Source organism: Salmo salar, chromosome ssa12 (assembly GCF_905237065.1).
Source record: "Salmo salar chromosome ssa12, Ssal_v3.1, whole genome shotgun sequence".
NCBI lineage: Eukaryota > Metazoa > Chordata > Actinopteri > Salmoniformes > Salmonidae > Salmo > Salmo salar.
Window position 1 is genome coordinate 34,487,766 of NC_059453.1, and position 21,623 is coordinate 34,509,388.

At 43.1% G+C, this 21,623-nt stretch overlaps 1 protein-coding gene across 2 annotated transcripts in view; it reads right to left on the reverse strand.

The window, feature by feature from the left end:
* Positions 1–21,623, reverse strand: part of LOC106564855 (E3 ubiquitin-protein ligase pellino homolog 1) — a 62,380-nt gene that overhangs the window by 23,164 nt on the left and 17,593 nt on the right. Inside the window, exons 1-2 of one of the 2 annotated variants that reach the window (XM_014131318.2) lie at positions 5,054–5,227; positions 4,499–4,717 (exon numbers count right to left, since the gene is read on the reverse strand). In XM_014131318.2, the coding sequence (XP_013986793.1) occupies positions 4,499–4,581 (83 nt within the window). In that variant the 5' untranslated portion in view covers positions 4,582–4,717; positions 5,054–5,227. Of the gene's footprint in view, positions 1–4,498; positions 4,718–5,053; positions 5,228–21,623 lie in introns of those variants that run through there. The other variant, XM_014131317.1, reaches the window with a different exon arrangement.

Here is a 21,623-nt window from a genome sequence, read left to right on the forward strand (position 1 = left end):
ATGAATAGCATTCTCACATAGGTGTTCCTTTTGTCCAGGTGGGAAAGGGCAGTGTGGTGTGCAATAGAGATTGCATCATCTGTGGATCTATTGGGGCGGTATGCAAATTGGAGTGGGTCTAGGGTTTCTGGGATAATGGTATTGATGTGTGCCACGACCAGCCTTTCAAAGCACTTCATGGCTACCAACGTAAGTGCCACGGGTCGGTAGTCATTAGGCAGGTTACCTTAGTGTTCTTGGGCACAGGGACTATGGTGGTCTGCTTGAAACATGTTGGTATTACAGACTCAGACAGGGAGAGGTTAAAAATATCAGAGAAGACACTTGCCAGTTGGTCAGCGCATGCTCGGAGTACACGTCCTGGTAATCCATCTGTGAATGTTGACCTATTTAAAGGTCTTACATCGGCTGAGGAGAGCGTGATCACACAGTCGTCCGGAACAGCTGATGCTCTCATGCATGTTTCAGTGTTATTTTCCTCGAAGCGAGCATAGAATTCATTTAGCTCGTCTGGTAGGCTCGTGTCACTGGGCAGCTCTTGGCTGTGCTTCCCTTTGTAGTCTGTAATAGTTTGCACACATCCGACAAGCATCGAAGCCGGAGTAGTACGATTTGATCTTAGTCCTGTATTGATGCTTTGCCTGTTTGATGGTTCGTCGGAGGGCCCAGCAGGATTTCTTATAAGCTTCTGGGTTAGAGACCCGCTCCTTGAAAGCGGCAGCTCTATCCTTTAGCTCAGTGCAGATGTTGCCTGTAATCCATGGCTTCTGGTTGGGGTATGTATGCACAGTCACTGTGGGGACAACGTCATCGATGCACTTATTGATGAAGCCAGTGACTGATGTGGTGTACTCCTCAACACCATCGGAAGAATCCCGGAACATATTCCAGTCTGTGCTAGCATAACCGTCCTGTAGCTTAGCATCTGCTTCATCTGACCAGTTTTTTATTAACCGAGTCACTGGTGCTTCCTGCTTTAATTTTTGCTTGTAAGTAGGAATCAGGAGGATATAATTATGGTCAGATTTGCCAAATGGAGGGCGAGGGAGAGCTTTGTACGCGTCTCTGTATGTGGAGTAAAGGTGGTCTACAGTTTTTTTTCCCTCTGGTTGCACATTTAACATGCTGGTAGAAATGAGGTAAAACGGATTTAAGTTTCCCTGCATTCAAGTCCCTGGCCACTAGGAGGGGCATCTCTGGATGCGCGTTTTCCTGTTTACTTATGGTGGTATACGGCTCATTGAGTGTGGTCTTAGTGCCAGCATCGTTCTGTGGTGGTATGAAAAATACAGATGAAAACTCTCTTGGTACAGTTGAAGTCGGAAGTTTACATACACCTTAGCCAAACACCTTTAAACTCAGTTTTCACAATTCCTGACATTTAATCCTAGTAAAAATGCCCTGTCTTAGGTCAGTTAGGATCACCACTTTATTTTAAGAATGTGAAATGTCAGAATAATAGTAGAGAGAATTATTTATTTCAGCTTTTATTTCTTTCATCACATTCCCAGTGGGTCAGAAGTTTACATACACTCAATTAGTATTTGGTAGCATTGCCTTTAAATTGTTTATCTTCGGTCAAATGTTTCGGGTAGCCTTCCACAAGCTTCCCACAATAAGTTGGGTGAAATTTGGCCCATTCCTCCTGACAGAGCTAGTGTAACTGAGCCAGGTTTGTAGGCCTCCTTGCTCGCATGCGCTTTTTCAGTTCTGCCCACAAATTGTCTATAGGATTGAGGTCAGGGCGTTGTGATGGCCACTCTAATACCTTGACTTTGTTGTCCTTAACAAGAAATTTGTGGAGTGGTTGAAAAACGAGTTTTAATGACTCCAACCTAAGTGTATATAAACTTCCGACTTCAACTGTAGATAGCGTGGTCTACAGCTTATCATGAGATACTCTATCTCAGGCGAGCAAATCTCGAGACTTCCTTAGATATAGTGCACCAGCTGTTGTTTACAGATATACATAGATCACCACCCCTTGTCTTACCATAGGCTGGTGCGTGTTCTACTGATGCTGAAAGACAAATTCCAGACACAAATATGTTAGCATTATTATGCAGTAGATAGCCGTAATCACCATCAGACACACCTGGTTAACTTGATGGGTCATCTAATCATCTGGCGAAGTGGATACTTTTCTTTGGACATGCATCTAGCTAGCTAGCTAAACAATGAACCATAATCCCAATCCATAGAGTACTAGCAATACAAACCGATTGTCATAGCTAGCTAACATTAGACTATAACTAGCAATGCAAATGGCTGGCTGAGAGAATATCACTACAAAGATCATACACGTAATGTTAGCTAGCGAGCCAGCCATCTAACGTCAGCTAGCCAGCTAACAGTACGCTTTATCTTGGGGTCTTTTGTTTAGACGTGTAGCTAGCTAAACAATGAACCATAATCCCAATCCATAGAATACTAGCAATTCAAGCTGATTGTCATAGCTAGCACAAGTTAACCAAATAGGTTCAATCTTAGCTAGTTAGCTAGCTAAAATTAGGCTATAACTAGCAATGCAAATTGCTTTCCGAGATAATATTACTACACAGATCTAACAGTAAGATTACTACACTAGCTAACAGTAAGCTTTAACTTGCAATGAAAACAACTTTCTGACAAAATTAGAAATGTATAATATCTGAAACTGTAGCTAGACTCTTACCCATATACATGGATGAACGCGTCACGCCAGACTGCAACCCCTTTCATTAAATAAGACGTCCTGTGTCATTTCCATTTTGTTTGTACAACTTGCTTGTCCCGTTGTGTCAAGTCACTCTGATTCACACTGACCGTGTGTAATGCCATAAGAATCATCAGATCTTTCTCCCTCTCTGTCACGGATGCCATGGTTGCACTTAGTTTGAAGATGTAATCCGGAGGCAGGTGTTTTATCTTCTTGAGGGCCGGTGGCAGTATTCGGTGTTTCGGATGACTGATGTGCCCAAAGTAAACTGCCTGTTACTCAGGCCCAGAAGCTAGGATATGCATATAATTGGTAGTATTGGATATAAAACACTCTGAAGTTTCTAAAACTGTTAAAATCATGTCTGAGTATAACAGAACTGATATGACAGGCAAAAACCCGGGGAGAATCCATCCAGAATTATTTTTTTGTTGAGCTCACCAATCATTGAAATGGCTGTTTATGGGAATATCAAAGGAAACCTCCCAGTTTGCAGTTCCTAGGGCTTCCAGTAGATGTCAACAGTCTTTAGAAAGAGTTTCAGGCTTGTTTTTGAAAAATTTGATAGAATTTGTAGTTTTTCTATGTGGCTCCCATTTTGGCTGTAGTATTGTGGTGTGCGTCGGTGAGGGCGTGCACTTCGTTATTTATCTCCGGTAATGAACATACTATTCTCCGTCTTAAGTTTTAGCGTTTATTTACATATTAGGGTACCTGAGGATTGTTTAGAAATGTTGTTTGACTTGTTTGGACGACGTTTATTGGTAACCTTTGGGATTCATTTGTATGCATTTTGAACGAGGGAAACCGGTGGAGTACTGAATCAAGCGCGCCAACTAAACAGACTTTTTTGGGATATAAAGAAGGACTTTATCGAACAAAAGGACCATTTGTTATGTAGCTGGGACCCTTGGGATTGCAAAAAGAGGAAGATTTTCAAAGGTAATTGATTTATTTTATCGCTATTTCTGACTTTCGTGATGCCTCTGCTTGTTTGTAAAATGTTTGTAATGCTTTTGTATGCGGGGCGCTGTCCTCAGATAATCGCATGGTATGCTTTCGCCATAAAGCCTTTTTGAAATCTGACAAAGCGGCTGGATTAACAAGAAGTTAAGCTTTTAAACAATGTAAGACACTTGTATTTTTATGAATGTTTAATATTACGATTTTGTATTTTGAATTTGGTGCGCTCCGATTTCACCGGATGTTGTCGAATTTGATCCCGGTAACGGGATTTCCGCACTAAAGAGGTTAAACAACAGCCTTCTGTGTTCTCTTTTCAACTCCCGCTGCATTTGCAATCAAACGACAGAATTGTATTCATCTTCTTATCATACTCTTCTTCTACCAGACATTCCACTGATTTAAAAACTCGGGCAACTTCTTCCGTGACAACAACAATGTTGATCGCCGTTTCTTCCACCATCACCGTCATCAGAAGACTCTACAATGTCTTCTTCAATGAAAATGTTTTTACCTAAATCAGGGATTTCCTCATCGTCTGATTCATTTTCAGAGTCAGAATGGCACGATCGTCCTCCAGAAAGTAGTCCATCATAACTTTTTCCCACTGACCTTTATCGATAGTGCCTGATAAATTCAGGGCAGCAATGTTATTGAGAGCATTAGCAACACATTTGAATCAATGGAACGGTACCAAACACATCACACATATGGAAACCACGTTTGACTCCGTTACATGTATTTCTTCAACACTTGCCTGCCCATCCCTTCACTAATATCAGATTAGGATAACCCTACTGTACATAAGCAACAAAATGCAATTAACCCTCCTCTTACCCCAGAACAATGAGCTCTCCGTATTTGACTGGCACTTTGGTGGAGGCTGGGGTGGTGATGTTTTCCTGGTCGGGAGAGAACATTGGTGCAGCTGTCGGGGGGGAGAGTGATGAGGAGCTCTCCCACGGTGAACACACTCCTCTGTCTCCTTTTTCCTCAGAGTCTGCTCCTTTTTCCTCAGTGTCTGGTCATCCTGCCTCTCACTACGCCACACTCAACCTGCAGACAAGACATTTAGTCAGAATCAAACAGTGACTCAGAGCAGACACAACAGACATCCCAGGTGTGTCTAGAACAGCAGACTTCTATTAGTCAATACGAGACTGTGAGCGAGACTAAACAAACAACAGACGCAACAACCGAGATTGCTGTGTCTCCAAAGCATATGATACAACACATCAATTACTCACACTCACGTTGAGATTATCGAAGAGCGTGCTACAGGTACCACAGGCAGATAATAGTCAGTAAGAGAGAGAGACAGACTAAACAAACAAACAGATGCAACAACCAAGATTGATGAGTCTCCAATGATAAACCACATTGATTACTCACTCTGTGACCTGTGGCGAGTATCGAACGCAACAGGTAAACTGCTATCCTGGCTTTGCTTGCTAGTAACTGTCTTAAGACTTGCAGCTGAAGAAACAGACTAATACAATAATAGTAATACTGCAGAAAGCATGTTAGCTTCAGTTACATAGTGCAGCAGGACGCTAAAGTGACCGGTCACACAAATCCATCAGGCGGCGAGTAAAAAGCTCAACTCCCCACAGCTAGACAGGCTCGGCACTAATCTGCAGCTTTGCTGCTACTGCAGGGAGGGTTCAGAGAGCAGGCTCTTAGCATCGCAACAACAGGGGGCTTAGTGGGGTGCAAACAAAGCTAATTAGACCAGACATATGTCACACCCTTCCATTTTCAGCCGACTACCGCGAGCCATAGTTATCAATGTTGACCTTGGCTGGCTGTCTTTATGCTGTGTGCATGGCATAGCATGAGTTTATCTTATAAGCATCTTATAAGCAAGAATGGAGTCACACAATTTGTTTATACGTCTGACATCCAACAACTTTAGCTGAAAATGAACTCACAAATTCGACATGGAAAATTCAATGGTGTCATCCCGCACCTCAGTCAACTCCTGATAAGTGCACATTAGATAAATTGTTTAAAAAGTGCAATGTAGGTCCTAATCCCAATTCAATTGCATCATTTTGAATTGCCTCTGATAACTAACTGCGTGTTCCGGTTTAGTGCAAACTGTCACAACTGTCCCAAGCCATTGCATTTATCAGTTATCAGAGTTGACTGTCGTCCCTTATGTTAGTTGATGCTCTCCACCTTTGGTAACCTTTTGTACATGAGGCGTACGGATAGAGAGTAGGTCAGCGTCAGCTCCAGGGACTGATCTGAGTTTGACGGCTCCCCCCGACAGTGTTGATAGTCTTCTGACCCTTACTCCACACGCTGACCCTGACCATACACTCCCACAGCCCCCAAGTCCAATTCACTCAGCTCTCAATAGCGGTGCACCACAGGGACAGATACGTACACAAAACACACACAATCACTCCACAGCTTAAACACACTAGTACTCGTTACTACAATAAATAAATAAAAGCTGAAATAAATCATTCTCTCTACGATTATTCTTAAATTTCACATTCTTAAAATAAAGTGGTGATCCTAACTGACCTAAGACAGGGATTTTTTTACTAAGATTAAATGTCAGGAATTGTGAAAAACTAAGTTTACATGTATTTGGCTGAGGTGTATGTAAACTTCCGACTTCAACTGTATCTAAACAAGCCTCATGGGCTCCCGAGTGGCACAGCGGTCTAAGGCACTGCATCTCAGTGCAAGAGTTGTCACAACAATCCCTGGTTTGATTCCAGGCTATATCACATTTGGCCATGATTGGGAGTCCCATAGGGCAGCACACAATTCGCCCTGTGTCGTCCGGGTTTGGCCGGGGTAGGCTGTCATTGTAAATAAGAATATGTTCGTAACTGACTTGCCTAGGTAAATAAAAGTTCAATTTAACTTTAACCGAAGTAGATACTTTTAAGATTGTTATATGCATCAGTTGGGGTCTCTATAAGCTTCAGTATGAGGTCCTAAACTGAGCATGAAAGAGCATCCTTGTAGCTGTGTGAGCTAATATAGTCAAAATGTTTGAGCCAATGGTTGAGCCAATGGAAAGTTTGAAGTGTTTTCTTCCCAGGCATAATGCAATGCATTATCACTGGGATATGAGGTAACAAAAGGGCCTGGCCTGTGTTAAAGGACAAAAAAGTGATTGTGATGAATTGTGTTTGGGAAATAAAGATATACATGGTTTAAAAAAGGTAGTGGTAATATTTAATTCAGTACAAACATTTGTAGGCGGCTACCTTGTAAGTTGTGCCAAGAGACCAATTTTTTGGGACAAGTTTTCAAAACTATAATGTTTACATGAATTCTAATTATTTCCAGGGATACAGAACATCCTTAAATATATGTACATATCTTTGTTAGAAAGAAAGAATACTATATACTAAAAATGGCTCAACTTACCCCATTATTCTCTATCATACAGTAAGACATAAACAAAATGCATCAGTGATTTGTATTTTCCTTCAACTTTCTGAAGAGGCAGCGGCACTGGAATGTGCGTGTTTGTTTCTTCACTTTCTGTAGCCGTTAGCGATGATGCTAATGTAATGACAACCATTTTCTGGAAGAATAATGATGAGTGAGAAAGTTAGAGGAATATACATCATACCATTTGTCACATGCGTCAAATACAACTGGTGTGGCATTTCAAATGAAACATTTGCTTCCCAACAATGTAGAGTTTAAAATAGTAACACGAGGAATACAATAAAATATACATGAATGGAGCTATATACAGGAAGTACCAGTACCAGATCAATGTGCAGAGGTACGAGGTATTTGAGGTAGACACTGTATGTGCAAGAAGGCAGGGTAAAATGACTAGGCATCAGGATAGATAATAATAAGAGTCAAATAAAGAACAGAGCAGCAGCAAATGATGAGTGTAAAAGTGTGTGTGTGTGTAATGTGTATGTCTATACACTACCGTTCAAAAGTTTAGGGTTACTTAGAAATGTCCCTGTTTTTGAAAGAAAAGCATATTTTTTTGTCCATTAAAATAACATCAAATTAATCAGAAATACAGTGTAGACATTGTTTATGTTGTAAATGACTATTGTAGCTGGAAACTGCTGATTTTTTATGGAATATCGAGACCCTCGTAGAGGACAAGATATTGAGGGAATTACTGTAAAAGGTGACAAAGAGGAACGGAAGGATTCTACATATTCCATACCACGACTCACCCCGGCGCGTCCGCCACCGAAACGTCCAAACCCCATCCGGAGGTGGGAGAAGTCGTCCCCCACCCAGCAGAGTTTGTGTTATAAATGTCAGTCTCCAGACCATTATGCCCCACAATGTCCTAGCAAGGACGAGTCCATGGTCACGGAGTCATCGCTGCCCATCCCCACGCATCCCGGGTCGAGAAGGCAGGATCAACACTGTTGGTTAGCAGAAATGGCCCCAGCCCCAGAGATTCCGGTTCGAGTAGAAGGACAAGATGTGGTAGCCATTCTCGACTTGGGAAGTATGGTTACATTAGTAGAGGAGCGGATGGTGACCTCCACAACACTGCTACCAGACAAAGTAGCCGTGTCCTGTATCCATGGAGACACCCACTATTACCCCACCGTGAATCTGTCTATTCTCACTCCGAAAGGAAGGTGTACAGTCAGGGCAGGGAAAGTACCCCAGCTGAAGGTGCCATTATTGATCGGGAGAGACTGTCCCCTATATAAAGAGCTTCGGCAGATGACGTTATGCACGGGAAGAAGGGGGACAGGAAGGAAGAAAAAAACAAAATCCAAGCCCGAGGTAGTAATCCTACAAGGAGACGTAGCCCCGACCTCGTCCTCTGGAGCAGAGGAAGAAATAGCGACCCAACGTTTACGACAGATATTCCAGGAAACCACCGATGAAGACACCTGCTAAGGGTTATACATGACGCAAGAAGGAAGGAGCAACCAGGCGCTAAGGGATATATTTGAAGCCCCATCCGAGGAGGGAACCTGGAAGGGATTCTCCTCGGTCACCCCTGGCGGGGATGGGGAACCACCTCCTCACCCCTCTACTGAGGTCGACCTGCCCCAGGAATTAAAGGGACAGTTCGGCACCTCGCAGCATAGAGACCCGGACCTAAGGGAGACCATGAGGAAGGTGAAGGTGATCGACGGGAGGAACGTCGACGGATCAGGTGAGCCCCCTCTTCCTTACTATGCAATCAGGCGGGGTCTCTTATATTGGGTCGTGCAACGAAGGGGGGAAAACCAGGAATTACTAATGGTGCCTAGACCATACAGGGATGCAGTCCTACAGTTAGCCCATTCCCACGTCCTAGGAGGACACCTGGCACGGGACAAAACTATCGACAGGATCATGCAGAGATTCTAATGTCCCCGTGTCACCCGGGATGTGGCCAGGTATTGCAGGACGTGTGATCAATGTCAGCGTACAGCCCCACGGCCACACCTACGCAACCCTTTGATTCCTCTCCCCATTATAGAGACCCCCTTTGAACACATAGCTATGGACCTCGTGGGACCCCTCCCAAAATCCGCTAGAGGACACGAGTACATCCTAGTGGTCGTAGATTACGCTACCAAGTTCCCAGAGGCCATACCCCTGCGTAACATGGCGTCAAAGGGAATTGCCAAAGAATTGTTCCTAATGTTCTCTCCGGTGGGCCTTCCCAAGATGATCCTAACTGATCAGGGAACCCCGTTCATGTCCCGGTTGATGAAGGACTTGTGCCGGTTATATCAGGTTCAACAGATACGTTCAAGCATATTCCACCCTCAAACGGACGGGTTGTGCGAACGCTTGAACAAAACGATTAAAAGCATGTTGAGAAGAGTGGTGTCCAGAGACAGGAAAAACTGGGACATGCTTCTCCCACACTTAATGTTTGCCCTGCGAGAAGTACCCCAGGCATCCACTGGATTCTCCCCATTTTAATTGCTCTATGGCAGACCCTGTAGAGGGATCCTAGACTTAGCCAAGGAGACCTGGGAGACCCAACCATGCCCCTTTCGGTCCACAATAGAACATGTTAACCTGATGAGAGACCGCCTGTCGGCAGTGTGGCCCATAGTAAAGGAGCATATGGAGAAGGCGCAAAGGACCCAAGGCCGGGCCTACGATAAGTCCGCGACACCCCGTGAGTTCACCATGGGAGAGAAAGTGATGGTGCTCGTGCCCACGGCTGAACACTGTTTGCTGGCGCAGTGGAGGGGGCCCTACGAGGTAATGAAAAAGGTATCACCGGTCAATTACCTCATCAAGCAACCTGACAGGAGGAAGAAGGTCCAACTATATCATATAAACCTGTTGAAGAAGTACCATGGAAGAGAGGAGGAGGTGGCTTTGATGGCTATGGAAGGCAAAGGAAAAGAGGCGGCTCTACCACAGGTGCGTCATGGCCAAACTCTCCTGCCGGAGCAGTCGAGACAGCTAGACAAGCTGATGATGAACTTCAGCAGGGTATTTTCTCCATTCCCAGGACAAACAGATGTCCTGTTCCACCATATCCACACTGAACCCGGCAAGAAGGTGCATATCCGGCCTTACAGGATTCCTGAGGCCCGCCGAGTCATCGCTAAGAACGAAGTAAGGGAGATGCTGAGGATGGGCGTGATCGAGCCATCTACGAATGAGTGGTCCAGTCCCATGGTCCCTAAACTCGATGTTAGTATGAGACTCTGCAACGACTTTAGGAGCGTGAACGCCATCTCTACATTCGACGCGTATCCTATGCCCCGCGTGGATGAACTCTTGGAGAGCTTAGGAAAGGCCAAGTTCATCACCACCCTGGATTTGACGAAGGGATACTGGCAAGTGCCGGTGGCTACGGAGGATCGCCCAAAGAATGCCTTCGCCACCCCGGAGGGGCTTTTTCAGTATGTGAGGATGCCCTTCGGACTGCATGGTGCTGCTGCAACTTTCCAACGCCTCATGGATGCCATTCCACGACCCCATCAAGAGTACGCAGCGGCATACATTGGCGATGTGGTCATCCTCAGCGAGGACTGGGATAGTCACCTCCTGCGCTTACGGGCGGTGCTAGGGAGCCTGGAAGGCTTAGGGATAACGGGATATTATCGCCGTTTCATCCCTGGATATGCAACCATTGCCAACCCCCTCACAAACCTCATCAAGAAAAACTCCCCAAACCGGATAGAGTGGAAAGACGAGACGGAAGAGGCTTTTCAATTGCTAAAAGATGGCCTATGTTCTGATCCCGTCCTACAGGCTCCGGACTTCTGACAAGAGTTCATTGTGCAGGTAGACGCCTCGGATACGGGGCTCGGGGCCGTCCTAGCTCAGGGTGAAGGCGAAGCAGAGAGGCCTATCCTCTTCATAAGTAGGAAGCTCAGCGATCAGGAATATGCTACCGTAGAGAAAGAGGCCCTAGCCATTAAGTGGGCCCTCGATTATCTCCGGTACTACCTACTGGGTCGTAGGTTTGCATTAGTTACTGACCGTGCTCCCCTCACATGGATGGCTGATAAGAGAAACAATAACCACAGAATAGCTAGATGGTTTCTTGCTTTACAACCGTTCTTTTCCATGTCATCCACAGTGCCGGATCGAGGAACAGGAATGCAGACGCGCTGTCCCGACGCGACCAAGACGGTGCGTCTGGCGCCCGACCCTCCGGTTCAGTCCTGAGGGGGAAGGTATGTGGAAGGACCACCAGAGGGCAGGCTGGACTCACGGATAGTAGCCCAACTAGGCATGTGAGTCAAGGGGACCTGAGGCAATTAAGCACAGCTGATGGTACTAATGACCTATTATCTTTTCCCTACAAGACAGAGGAGGGAACCAGCAAGAAGGAGGAAAAACCTATCTCTGGAAGATGGCTACCAAGAGAGAGAAGCTAACCACGAAGAACCATTAAGACGGTGACAAACCCGTGACTTTTTTTGTAGTTTAAAGATAATCGTATTGTGTTCCTGTTTCATCTGGAGAAGAAGATGTATGTTTTTCTTTGGGAGATTTATATTGATTATGTTGGAGTGTTTGTATTGACCAAAATCCCTCAATAGAGAACTGTGTTCAATCAAGAAACCAACTCCTGACTTGTTTATTCCACCTTTCCGCTTTAGAGTGACGCCAAATTACTTAGTCCGCTCACAGTAATGTGTGTGAGTGCGTGTATATATAGTCTAGTGAGTGTGTGTAGGGTCAGTGCGATAGAGTCAGTGCAGGTAGTTTGGTACCCTTAATTCATCATTTAGCAGTCTGGTTATTTAACAGTCTTATGGCTTCCGTGTAGAAGCTGTCTCGGTGCAGCTGATGATGCAGCTGTAGAACATTTTGAGGATCCGAGGGCTCTTTCCAAATATTTTCAGCCTGCTGTGGGGGAAGAGGCACTGCCATGCCCTCTTCACAACTGTGTGGGTGTGTGTGGACCATGTTAGGTCCTTAGTGATGTGGACACCAAGGAACTTGAAAGTCAAGGAACTAGACTCATCGACATCGGTGATCATGCCTACCAGCTTCGTGTCGTCAGCAAAGTTGATGATGGTGTTGGAGTCATGCATGGCCATGTTGTTGTGGGTGAACAGGGAGTACATGAGGGGACTAAGCACACAGCCCAGAGGGACCCCCATATTAAGGGTCAGCGTTGCATAGGTGTTGTTGCATACCCTCACCATCTGGGGCCGGCCCATCTGGAAGTCCAGGATCCAGTTGCAAAGGGAGGGGTTTAGTCCCAGGGTCCCTAGCTTGTTGATGAGCTTGGAGGGGACTATGGTGTTGAACGCTGAGCTGTAGTCTATAAACAGCATTCTCACATAGTTATTTCCCCTCTTGTCCAGGTGGGAGAGGGCAGTGTGAAGTGTAATTAAGATTGCGTCATCTGAGGATCTGTTGGGGCGGTATGCAAATTGGAGCATAAAAGGCATTAAACTCGTTTGGGAGTTCTGCATCGCTGGGCAATTCATGGCTGGGTTTCCCTTTGCAATCCATTATCATCTGCAACCCCTGCCACATACAATGAACATCGGTGCCGATGTAATAGGATTCCAAATTCCTCCTATATTGTCCTTTTGCATGTTTGATGTCTCGTCGGAGGTCGTAGTGGGCTTCCTTGTATGCGTCCATGTCCGTGTCCCGTTCCTTGTAAGCAGAAGCTTTAGCCTTTAGCCCAGTGAGGATATTGCCTGTAATCCATAGTTTTTGGTTTGGATACGTGCTTATAGTCACTGTGGAGACGACATCATCCTTGCACTTATTGATGAAGCCTGTGACTGTTGTGGTAAACTCCTCAACGCTATCGGATGAATCCCAGAACATATCCCAGTCTGTACTAGCAAAACAGTCTTGTAGTCTCTCGTCTGCTTCATCCGACAACTTCTGTATTGAGCACATCACTGGTACTTCCTGTTTGAGCTTTTGTTAGTAAACAGGAAGCAGGAGAATTGAGTCATGGTCAGATTTGCCAAAGGGAGGACGAGGGAGGGCCTTGTATGCATTTCTGTGGGTAGAACAAAAGTGGTCTAGAGTTTTTGTGCCTAGTGGCACAGGAGACTTGTTGGTAGAAGTGAAGTAGGACAGTTTTAAGTCTCCCCAAGTTAAAGTCTCCGCCCACCAGAAACGCTGCCTCTGGGTGAGCAGTTTCTTGTTTGTCAGGGAGAATTGAAAATTACCAAACAATTAATTTAGCAGATTTTGTTGTAAAATGCAACCTCGCCGACTGGCCAATCGTACACGCTGCCACTCCCCCTGCCACGCCCACCACCTAAACCCCTTTAGATCCAGAAAAAAACCCTGTAAAGTATTAAGCGTTTGAAGACCCAACACCCGGAGCAAACACAGAGTATGTTCTTTGAACAGCAGTGAAATCTGCTGAATGATTTAAGCATCCATGGGGAAACAACAAGAACAGAGAAAAAGACGAGCACAAGATTCAAAAAACCTAACCCGTCCCAATTATAAGTCATAAACCGCCTATCCTGTGCCCACAATTAGCTATCTCTCAATTTCATCAAAAAAGCAGGCAGGGCTTCCGGTGACGCAACTTAAGAAATGCCTGCCTAGTTTTTCGTACTGCACATTGGTTGGGTATTTCCCCCCCTAAATTCAAGTATTTACTCAGAGCATTGTAATAACTTAAGCAAAATGGAAAAGGGGAAAATAGGAAAAGGTCGTGGAGCTACAACAACAGCCCGTAACAAGACAGCAGAAGATATAATCGATGAACCCGAGATGGCTAATGCTAGCGCAAATAAGATAGCAGCAGCAAAAGAACCCTCAATTTGTTTGGTGATAAAGTAGGAATTGTGCGAGGCGCTCACAGGCTTACCAGAGGAACTTTGAGAAGATGTAAGAAAGTGTCATGTCCTGACCACAGTAAGATGTTATTTTCTATGGTAGAGTAGGTCAGGGCATGACAGGGGGTGTTTTGTGTTTTTCTATGTTTTGTATATCTATGTTTGGGTTCTAGTTTTTCTATTTCTATGTTGTTTTTTTTGGATGATCTCCAATTAGAGGCAGCTGGTCCTCGTTGTCTCTAATTGGAGATCATACTTAAGTAGGGTTTTTTTCCACCTGTGTTTGTGGGTAGTTGTCTTCTGTTTAGTTTATGTACCTGACAGAACTGTGCGCTTTCGTTTTCTCTTTATTATTTGTTTTTCTTTAGTGTTCTGAGTTATAATAAATATTCATCATGAGCAATCAACACGCTGCACTTTGGTCCCCTCTCTACGACAGCCGTTACAGAAAGGAACTAAATGAGTTCAAGAAAGACATTAACCAGAAACTTGAAGAAAACAAATTAGAACTTCACAGCATATCTACAAGAATAGGGGACGCAGAACAGCGCATTGGGGAAACGGACACATTGAACTCCGCAGTCAAGGAAATACTTGAACAGTCACTGAAAAACCAACACGCACTACAGGCAAAAGTGACAGAACTCGAAGGTTTCTCACGTCGAAACAACATTAGACTTTATAACGTAGTAGAGGGCGCAGAAAAAGACTCTATGCCCAAATTCGTGGAGGGTCTATTCAAAGACATACTTGAAGACGACACTGACCTGGGAATTGAGAGAGCACACTGAGCTCTGGCCCCAAAAGTAGTACGGTTCCTAAAATTCTCAGTCAAAGAGAAAGTCTTTCATGCAACCTGGAAAAAGCCTGTTAGCTTCCAAGGCCAACGAGTGTTCTTTGATCATAACTACGCGGGAGCGATACTGAAAAGAAGGAAAGAATACACCCCCATTAAAAAAGCACTTAAAGAGAAGGGTATACGCTTCCAAACACCATTCCCGGCAAAAATGCGGGTATTTCTGGAAAATGGCCGGTTACATACGAGCATGCAGATGAGGCGGCTGAGGATCTGAAGTCGAGGGACATCCCAGTGGAGTATACCGCCAGGAGAAAGGCGACATCACCGGCGGAAAGACTCGAGCAGGCTCTCCCATGGATCGTTATCGACAAGCAGAGCCATGGAGAAAGAGGGAAACCACCTCGGCGAGAGGACGTTCACATCCGAGAGAGACTCAGGCATTTCCAACGGGAAGATGGAAGACACTGAATCGGATTTAACAGAATTAATAGTTACCGCGAGCTGTTAAGACGTTGGGTTGTTATGGTTGACATTGCAATAGGTAAAATATCTCCCCTTTTTTCCTCCAATGCTGAACAAGGGTGAGTAGCCAAAAGTATGTGTTCTTTATGAACACACTAAGTAGCGTCACGTAAATAACATATATATTAACTAAGTATTAACCTGTTAGGGCTAGGGGGCAGCATTGACACGGCTGGATAAAAAACATACCCGATTTAATCTGGTTACCACTCCTACTCAGTAACTAGAATATGCATATACTTATTACATATGGATAGAAAACACCCTAAATTTTCTAAAACTGTTTGAATGGTGTCTGTGAGTATAACAGAACTCAAATGGCAGGTCAAAACCTGAGAGATTCCTTTACAGGAAGTGGCCTGTCTGACCATTTGTTGAACTTCTTTTCCATCTCTATCATTTACTAAGGATCTCTGCTCTAACGTGACACTTCCCACGTCGTCCATAGGCGCTCAGAGCCCGGGAAAAAACAGAATGTCGTCATTCCAGCCCCAGGCTGAAACACATTATCGCCTTTCTCAAGTGGCCCATCAAGAGACACTAGCTTATGCGCGTGACCCCGACCGCCCCCGCCTTTGGGATTTTTTTCCTCTGTTTGCCGAAAAGGAGATTCCCTGTCGGAATATTATCGCTTTTCTACGAGAAAAATGTCGTAAAAATTGATTTTAAACAGCGGTTGACATGCTTCGAAGTACGGTCATGGAATACTTAGAATTTTATTGTCACGAATTGCGCCATGCGCGCGCCACTTCTTTACTATTTCGGATAGTGTCTGGAACGCATACGAACAAAACGCCGCTATTCGGATATAACGATGGATTATTTTGGACCAAACCAACATTTGTTATTGAAGTAGCTGTCCTGGGTGTGTATTCTGACGAAGACAACAAAAGGTAATGAAATTTTTATAATAGTAAATATGATTATGGTGAGTGCTAAACTTGCCGGGTGTCTAAATAAGCGAGCCCGTGATGCCTGGGCTATGTACTTAGAATATTGCAAAATGTGCTTTCACCAAAAAGCTATTTTAAAATCGGACATATTGAGTGCATAGAGGAGGTCTGTATCTATAATTCTTAAAATAATTGTTATGCTTTTTGTGAACGTTTATCGTGAGTAATTTAGTAAAATGTTAGCGAATTCCACGGAAGTTTGCGGGGGTATGCTAGTTCTGAACGTCACATGCTAATGTAAAAAGCTGGTTTTTGATATAAATATGAACTTGATTGAACAAAACATGCATGTATTGTATAACATAATGTCCTAGGGTTGTCATCTGATGAAGATCATCAAAGGTGAGTGCTGCATTTAGCTGTCTTCTGGGTTTTGGTGACATTATATGCTGGCTTGAAAAATGGGTGTCTGATTATTTCTGGCTTGGTACTCTGCTGACATAATCTAATGTTTTGCTTTCGTTGTAAAGCCTTTTTGAAATCGGACAGTGTGGTTAGATTAACGAGAGTCTTGTCTTTAAATGGCTGTAAAATAGTCATATGTTTGAGAAATTGAAGTAATAGGATTTTTAAGGTTTTGAAAATCGCGCCACAGGATAGCCGTGGTTGTTACGTAGGTGGGACGAATTCGTCCCGCCTAGCCTAGAGAGGTTAATGACACATTGACAACGGGGTGACAGAAGGGAAAATCAAGGGGAGGATTCATGATATGCACGCATGACCGATATAGTTTTCACTTCTAATTAACCGATGTGTATAAGCGACGAAATAGGCGCCCTTATTATTTTAGTTTCCAACAGGTCTTGTTTGTGACTACGTCACGCATTTTCATATCTGAGTGAGGGGCCCCTCCTGCGGACAGGCTCATCCCCTCAAACCCCAGAGGCAAGAGACAGTCCTCTGACATGGGAGTCCAAATACCTAATACCTAAGTATTTTCCCACTTTGGTATTTTATTATCGTTCTTGATTTTTCGTTCATTTTTAGGCTCAAGATAAGCAGGCAGATATGGTGCACAGTTTTTTTTATTTATATCGATGCATCATCGGGAATTTAAGGTCATAAGTCTCAATGTAAACGGACTGGGGAGTGCCATCAAGAGAAGTAAGGTAATAGCAAAGATGAAACGGGAGAGAGTTGACATACAATTCTGGCAGGAAACTCACTTATCCACACCTGAACGAGAAACTCAAGAAAATGGGACATAGGAATACTTTTTTTTCTTCTTACAAAATGGGTAGAAGGGGAGTTGCAATCTTGATCCCAAATTCAGTTAATTTTGAGTTTATGTCAGAAATAAAAGACAAGGAGGGTAGATTTATACTTGTTAAATGTAAACTGGATAACAAGGAAGTTACATTATTTAATGTATACGCACCCCCAGGGAGTGACATGGTCTTCTACGGGATGGTGTTTGATTTAATTGCCACAGAAACCTCTGGCACTCTTATCTGTGGAGGGGATTTTAACACAATTTTAAACTCAAAATTGGACAGCACAAATCAAAATAGGAAAATGAGTCTAGTTGCTAAAATGACGTGCTCGACGTATGGCGTGACACCCACAAGAACGATAAGGAGTATACTTTTTACTCAGCCCGCCACACTGAATACTCCAGGTTAGACAATTTTTTCATGTACTGTGCAGATAGACACAGTTTTAAGGATTGTAGGATCGGGCAGAGCGACTTATCAGATCATAATGGAGTTTACCTTACTCTACACCTTGATAGCAAACCAAGAAATACTCTATGGAGACTTAATACAAGCATGCTGAATGATACAGCATTCAAGGAATCAATAAAGACAGAATTGAACATCTATCTGGAGAATAATGATAACGGGGAAGTATCCCCTGCTACATTGTGGGATGCAGCTAAGGCGGTTATTAGAGGAAAGATCATAGCCACATCATCTCTCAAGAAAAAGATTAAAGCACAGAAACTGCTGAAATTACAGGAAACACTAAGAAACTTAGAACGATCTCATAGTCAATACAAAGATCCTCTTATATTACGAGAGATTCAAAAGGTAAAACAGGAAATTGACCAGCTTTATAGAGAAGAAGTAGAGAAAAAGCTCAGGTTCCTGAAACAACGATATTATGAAGCAGGCTCAAAGGCAACCAAATTACTAGCATGGAGACTCAGGAAACAACAAGCACAGAATACCATTTTCAAAATAAAAGACCCCAAAACAAAGAAGATCACATGCAAATTAGATGAAATACAGAATGCATTTGAATCATATTACACAAATCTGTACAAGCAACCAGAGAAGGCAGACGCACAGACAATAGAGCATTTTTTTAACTCATTTGATCTCCCCTCAATTGGGACAGAGCAAAATGATAGACTACCTTTAGAAATATCCACCGAAGAAATTAATAAAGTAATATCTCAACTAAAAGTCTCCAGGCACTGATGGCTTCCCTTCAGAATGGTTTAAGACCTTCAGAGAACTAACACCTCTACTTAAGGCCTGTTTTAACTGGACTCTGCAGGAGGGGGGTCTCCCACCGTCATGGAGAGAGGCCATCATATCTGTAATCCCAAAAGAGGGTAAAGATAAGAAGGAATGCAGTTCATATAGACCTATCGCAATTCTTAACACGGATTATAAACTATATGCATCAATAATAGCCAAAAGAATGGAGAACATAATCCCAGAATTGATTGACGGAGATCAAACTGGTTTCATACAAAATAGGCAGACAGGACAATAAGGAGAACACTACATGTCATGGACCACATTACTCAGAATAAGACAAGTGCAATATTAATCAGTCTAGATGCAGAAAAAGCATTTGATTCAGTGGGATGGGATTACCTATTCCAAGTTATGGAAAGATTTGGTTTCAACAAAGAAGTGATACAGTGCATCAAAACACTGTATTCATGTCTGACCGCTAGAATAAAGATAAATGGACATTTGTCACGAACGATAAAATTAGAGCGAGGGGCAAGACAAGGCTGTAATCTTTCACCCACGCTCTTCTCCTTGTACCTCGAACCATTAGCACAGGCAATAAGACAGGACCCAACCTTAGAGGGAATAACAATAAGAGGGAGTGAACATAAGATATGCATGTATGCTGATGACGTTCTGTTATTCCTTAAAGACCCAGGCTCAATTGTACCTAGATTGATGGATGTTTTACAAACATTTGGAACATATTCAGGGTATGTGCTTAACGGGAAGAGCTGAAGAGTAGGTATAACTTCCACTGGACTTCTTCATCCATTAAATATCTTGGAGTATATCTACCAAAAGATATACCCAAACTTTATTGCATGAATTACGATCACATCAACAAGAAAATAAATGATGACCTAGACAGGTGGAATTCACTTCCCTTAGATCTTAGTAGTAGAATTTAAACATTCAAAATGAACATCCTGTTGAGATTACTGTATTTGTTCCAATCACTACCCATAGAAATCCCGCCTAAACAGTTTAGAAAATGGGATAAACGGATATCAAGGTTTATCTGGAACAGTAAGAGACCAAGAATTAGATATACAACATTACAATTACCAAAAAACTGTGGGTGTATGGCCTTACCAAACCTAAAATATTATGTGTCAGCCCATTTGAGACCTCTGTGTTGGTGCAATTCAGAATACGAATCCAAATGGAAAGACATTTGAAACTACTTTGACAGAGACACCCATACAGTCAGTTTTGGGAAATAAGGACATGGTAATAGAAATATACAGTGGACAAAATCAGTGGATTACTACCTTGTGTGTACAAGGTAGTTGTGGAATTGGTAGATTACTTGTTAGATATTACTGCATGGTCGGAAGTAGAAGCACAAGCATTTCGCTACACTTGCATTAACACCTGTTAACCATGTGTATGTGACAAATACATTTTATTTGGATTCATTTCTCTCTGAAGACATGGTTTAGGATAGTTAAGCAAAATAAATTAGACAGAGAGATCAAACTGCTGAGTTGGCCCGCATACGACCCCAGCTTCATCCCTGCAACTCAAGACAGCAGATTTAAAACAATGGATGCAGAAAGGCATCACATCATTCAGTACAATTATAAGGAATGGGGACCTAGATAACTTCCAGGACCTAAGTAAAAAACATGGCTTGGATAAACAAGATTTTTACAGATACCTACAAGTACACTATTTCTTAAGGGAGATAAAAGTGACTGACCCTCGAGCACCTCCAAAATTAATCCAAGTATTCACTAACGCATACAACTTGGGGAGTAACAAAAAAAAAAACGAATCTCTACTTGGGTATTCAAGCCTCAAAGAAACATTCTACAAACTATATTAAAAAGAAATGGGAGGAGGAACTTAACATTGAAATAACTGATGAAACATGGTTGAGCATATTAGAGACTCAAAGCGCCACCAACTCAAGGTCATGGAGAGAATTCTGTTGGAAGAATGTTGTACGTTTCTTCATAACACCTAAACTGAAATCAAAACAGACTGGCTCCCTACATCCTTGTTGGAGAGAATGCGGCCTATCGAGGGTGGATCACTCTCATATCTTTTGGACTTGCCCCGCAATCTAAACCTACTGGGGAGAAATAAAATCTAACATTGGAAAAATATTGGGATTTGAAATAGAACAAACATTAATTTCTTTGTACTTGGGTGAAACACCTGATAACTTACACAATAGAGAAAAGTACCTCTTGAAGGTCCTACTGGCAGCCAGTAAAAAGGCTGTCACTAGGAAATGCCTACAAAAAGACCCTCCCACAGTGACACAATGGATAGACATTGTAAAGAAATACACCACATGGAGCGTATGACCGTTGCTTTAAGAACACAAGAGGAGAGAGGTCAGGAATACTGGGAAAAATGGGGTTCGTACTTGGAAAAGGTCTAATTCAAAGATGTCACTGTAACTAATATGATGAAGGTATGACGTGCACTATAACTGCCAGATCTTTTGTTCTTTATTTTACTTTATTTGTACTTTCTTTGTGTTCCTAGAATAAAAACAAAGTATTATTTTTTTTAAAGCAGGCAGACTTTTTTCTCATCATCCCGTTCTCACAGATCACTCTTTAAAGGTCTGTTTGCTAGATTGAATCAGTAACTACCATCTGGTGGCTACAGAAGCACTCAGATCTCACCCAAGGAAAGGTAACCACTTGTGTGAGAACGGAAAAACATTTTCACAGTACTTTCTTACTGTAACGGTCGTCGTAGGAAGTGGACCAAGGTGCAGCGGGTTGAGTGCTCATTTTTAACATTTACTGAACACGAAAACAAACAGTAATGCATGCTGACAAACAGCAATGCAAAATCAACCTCCCACAATTCCCATGACAAACACACCCCTATACATAGGACCTTCAATCAGAGGCAACAAGGAACAGCTGCCTCCAATTTAAGGCTTAATCACAATAAACTAAACATAGAAATAGACAGACTAGACTGAACATAGAAATACACTAACATAGAACATAGACCAAAACCCCGGAATACTCTAAACAA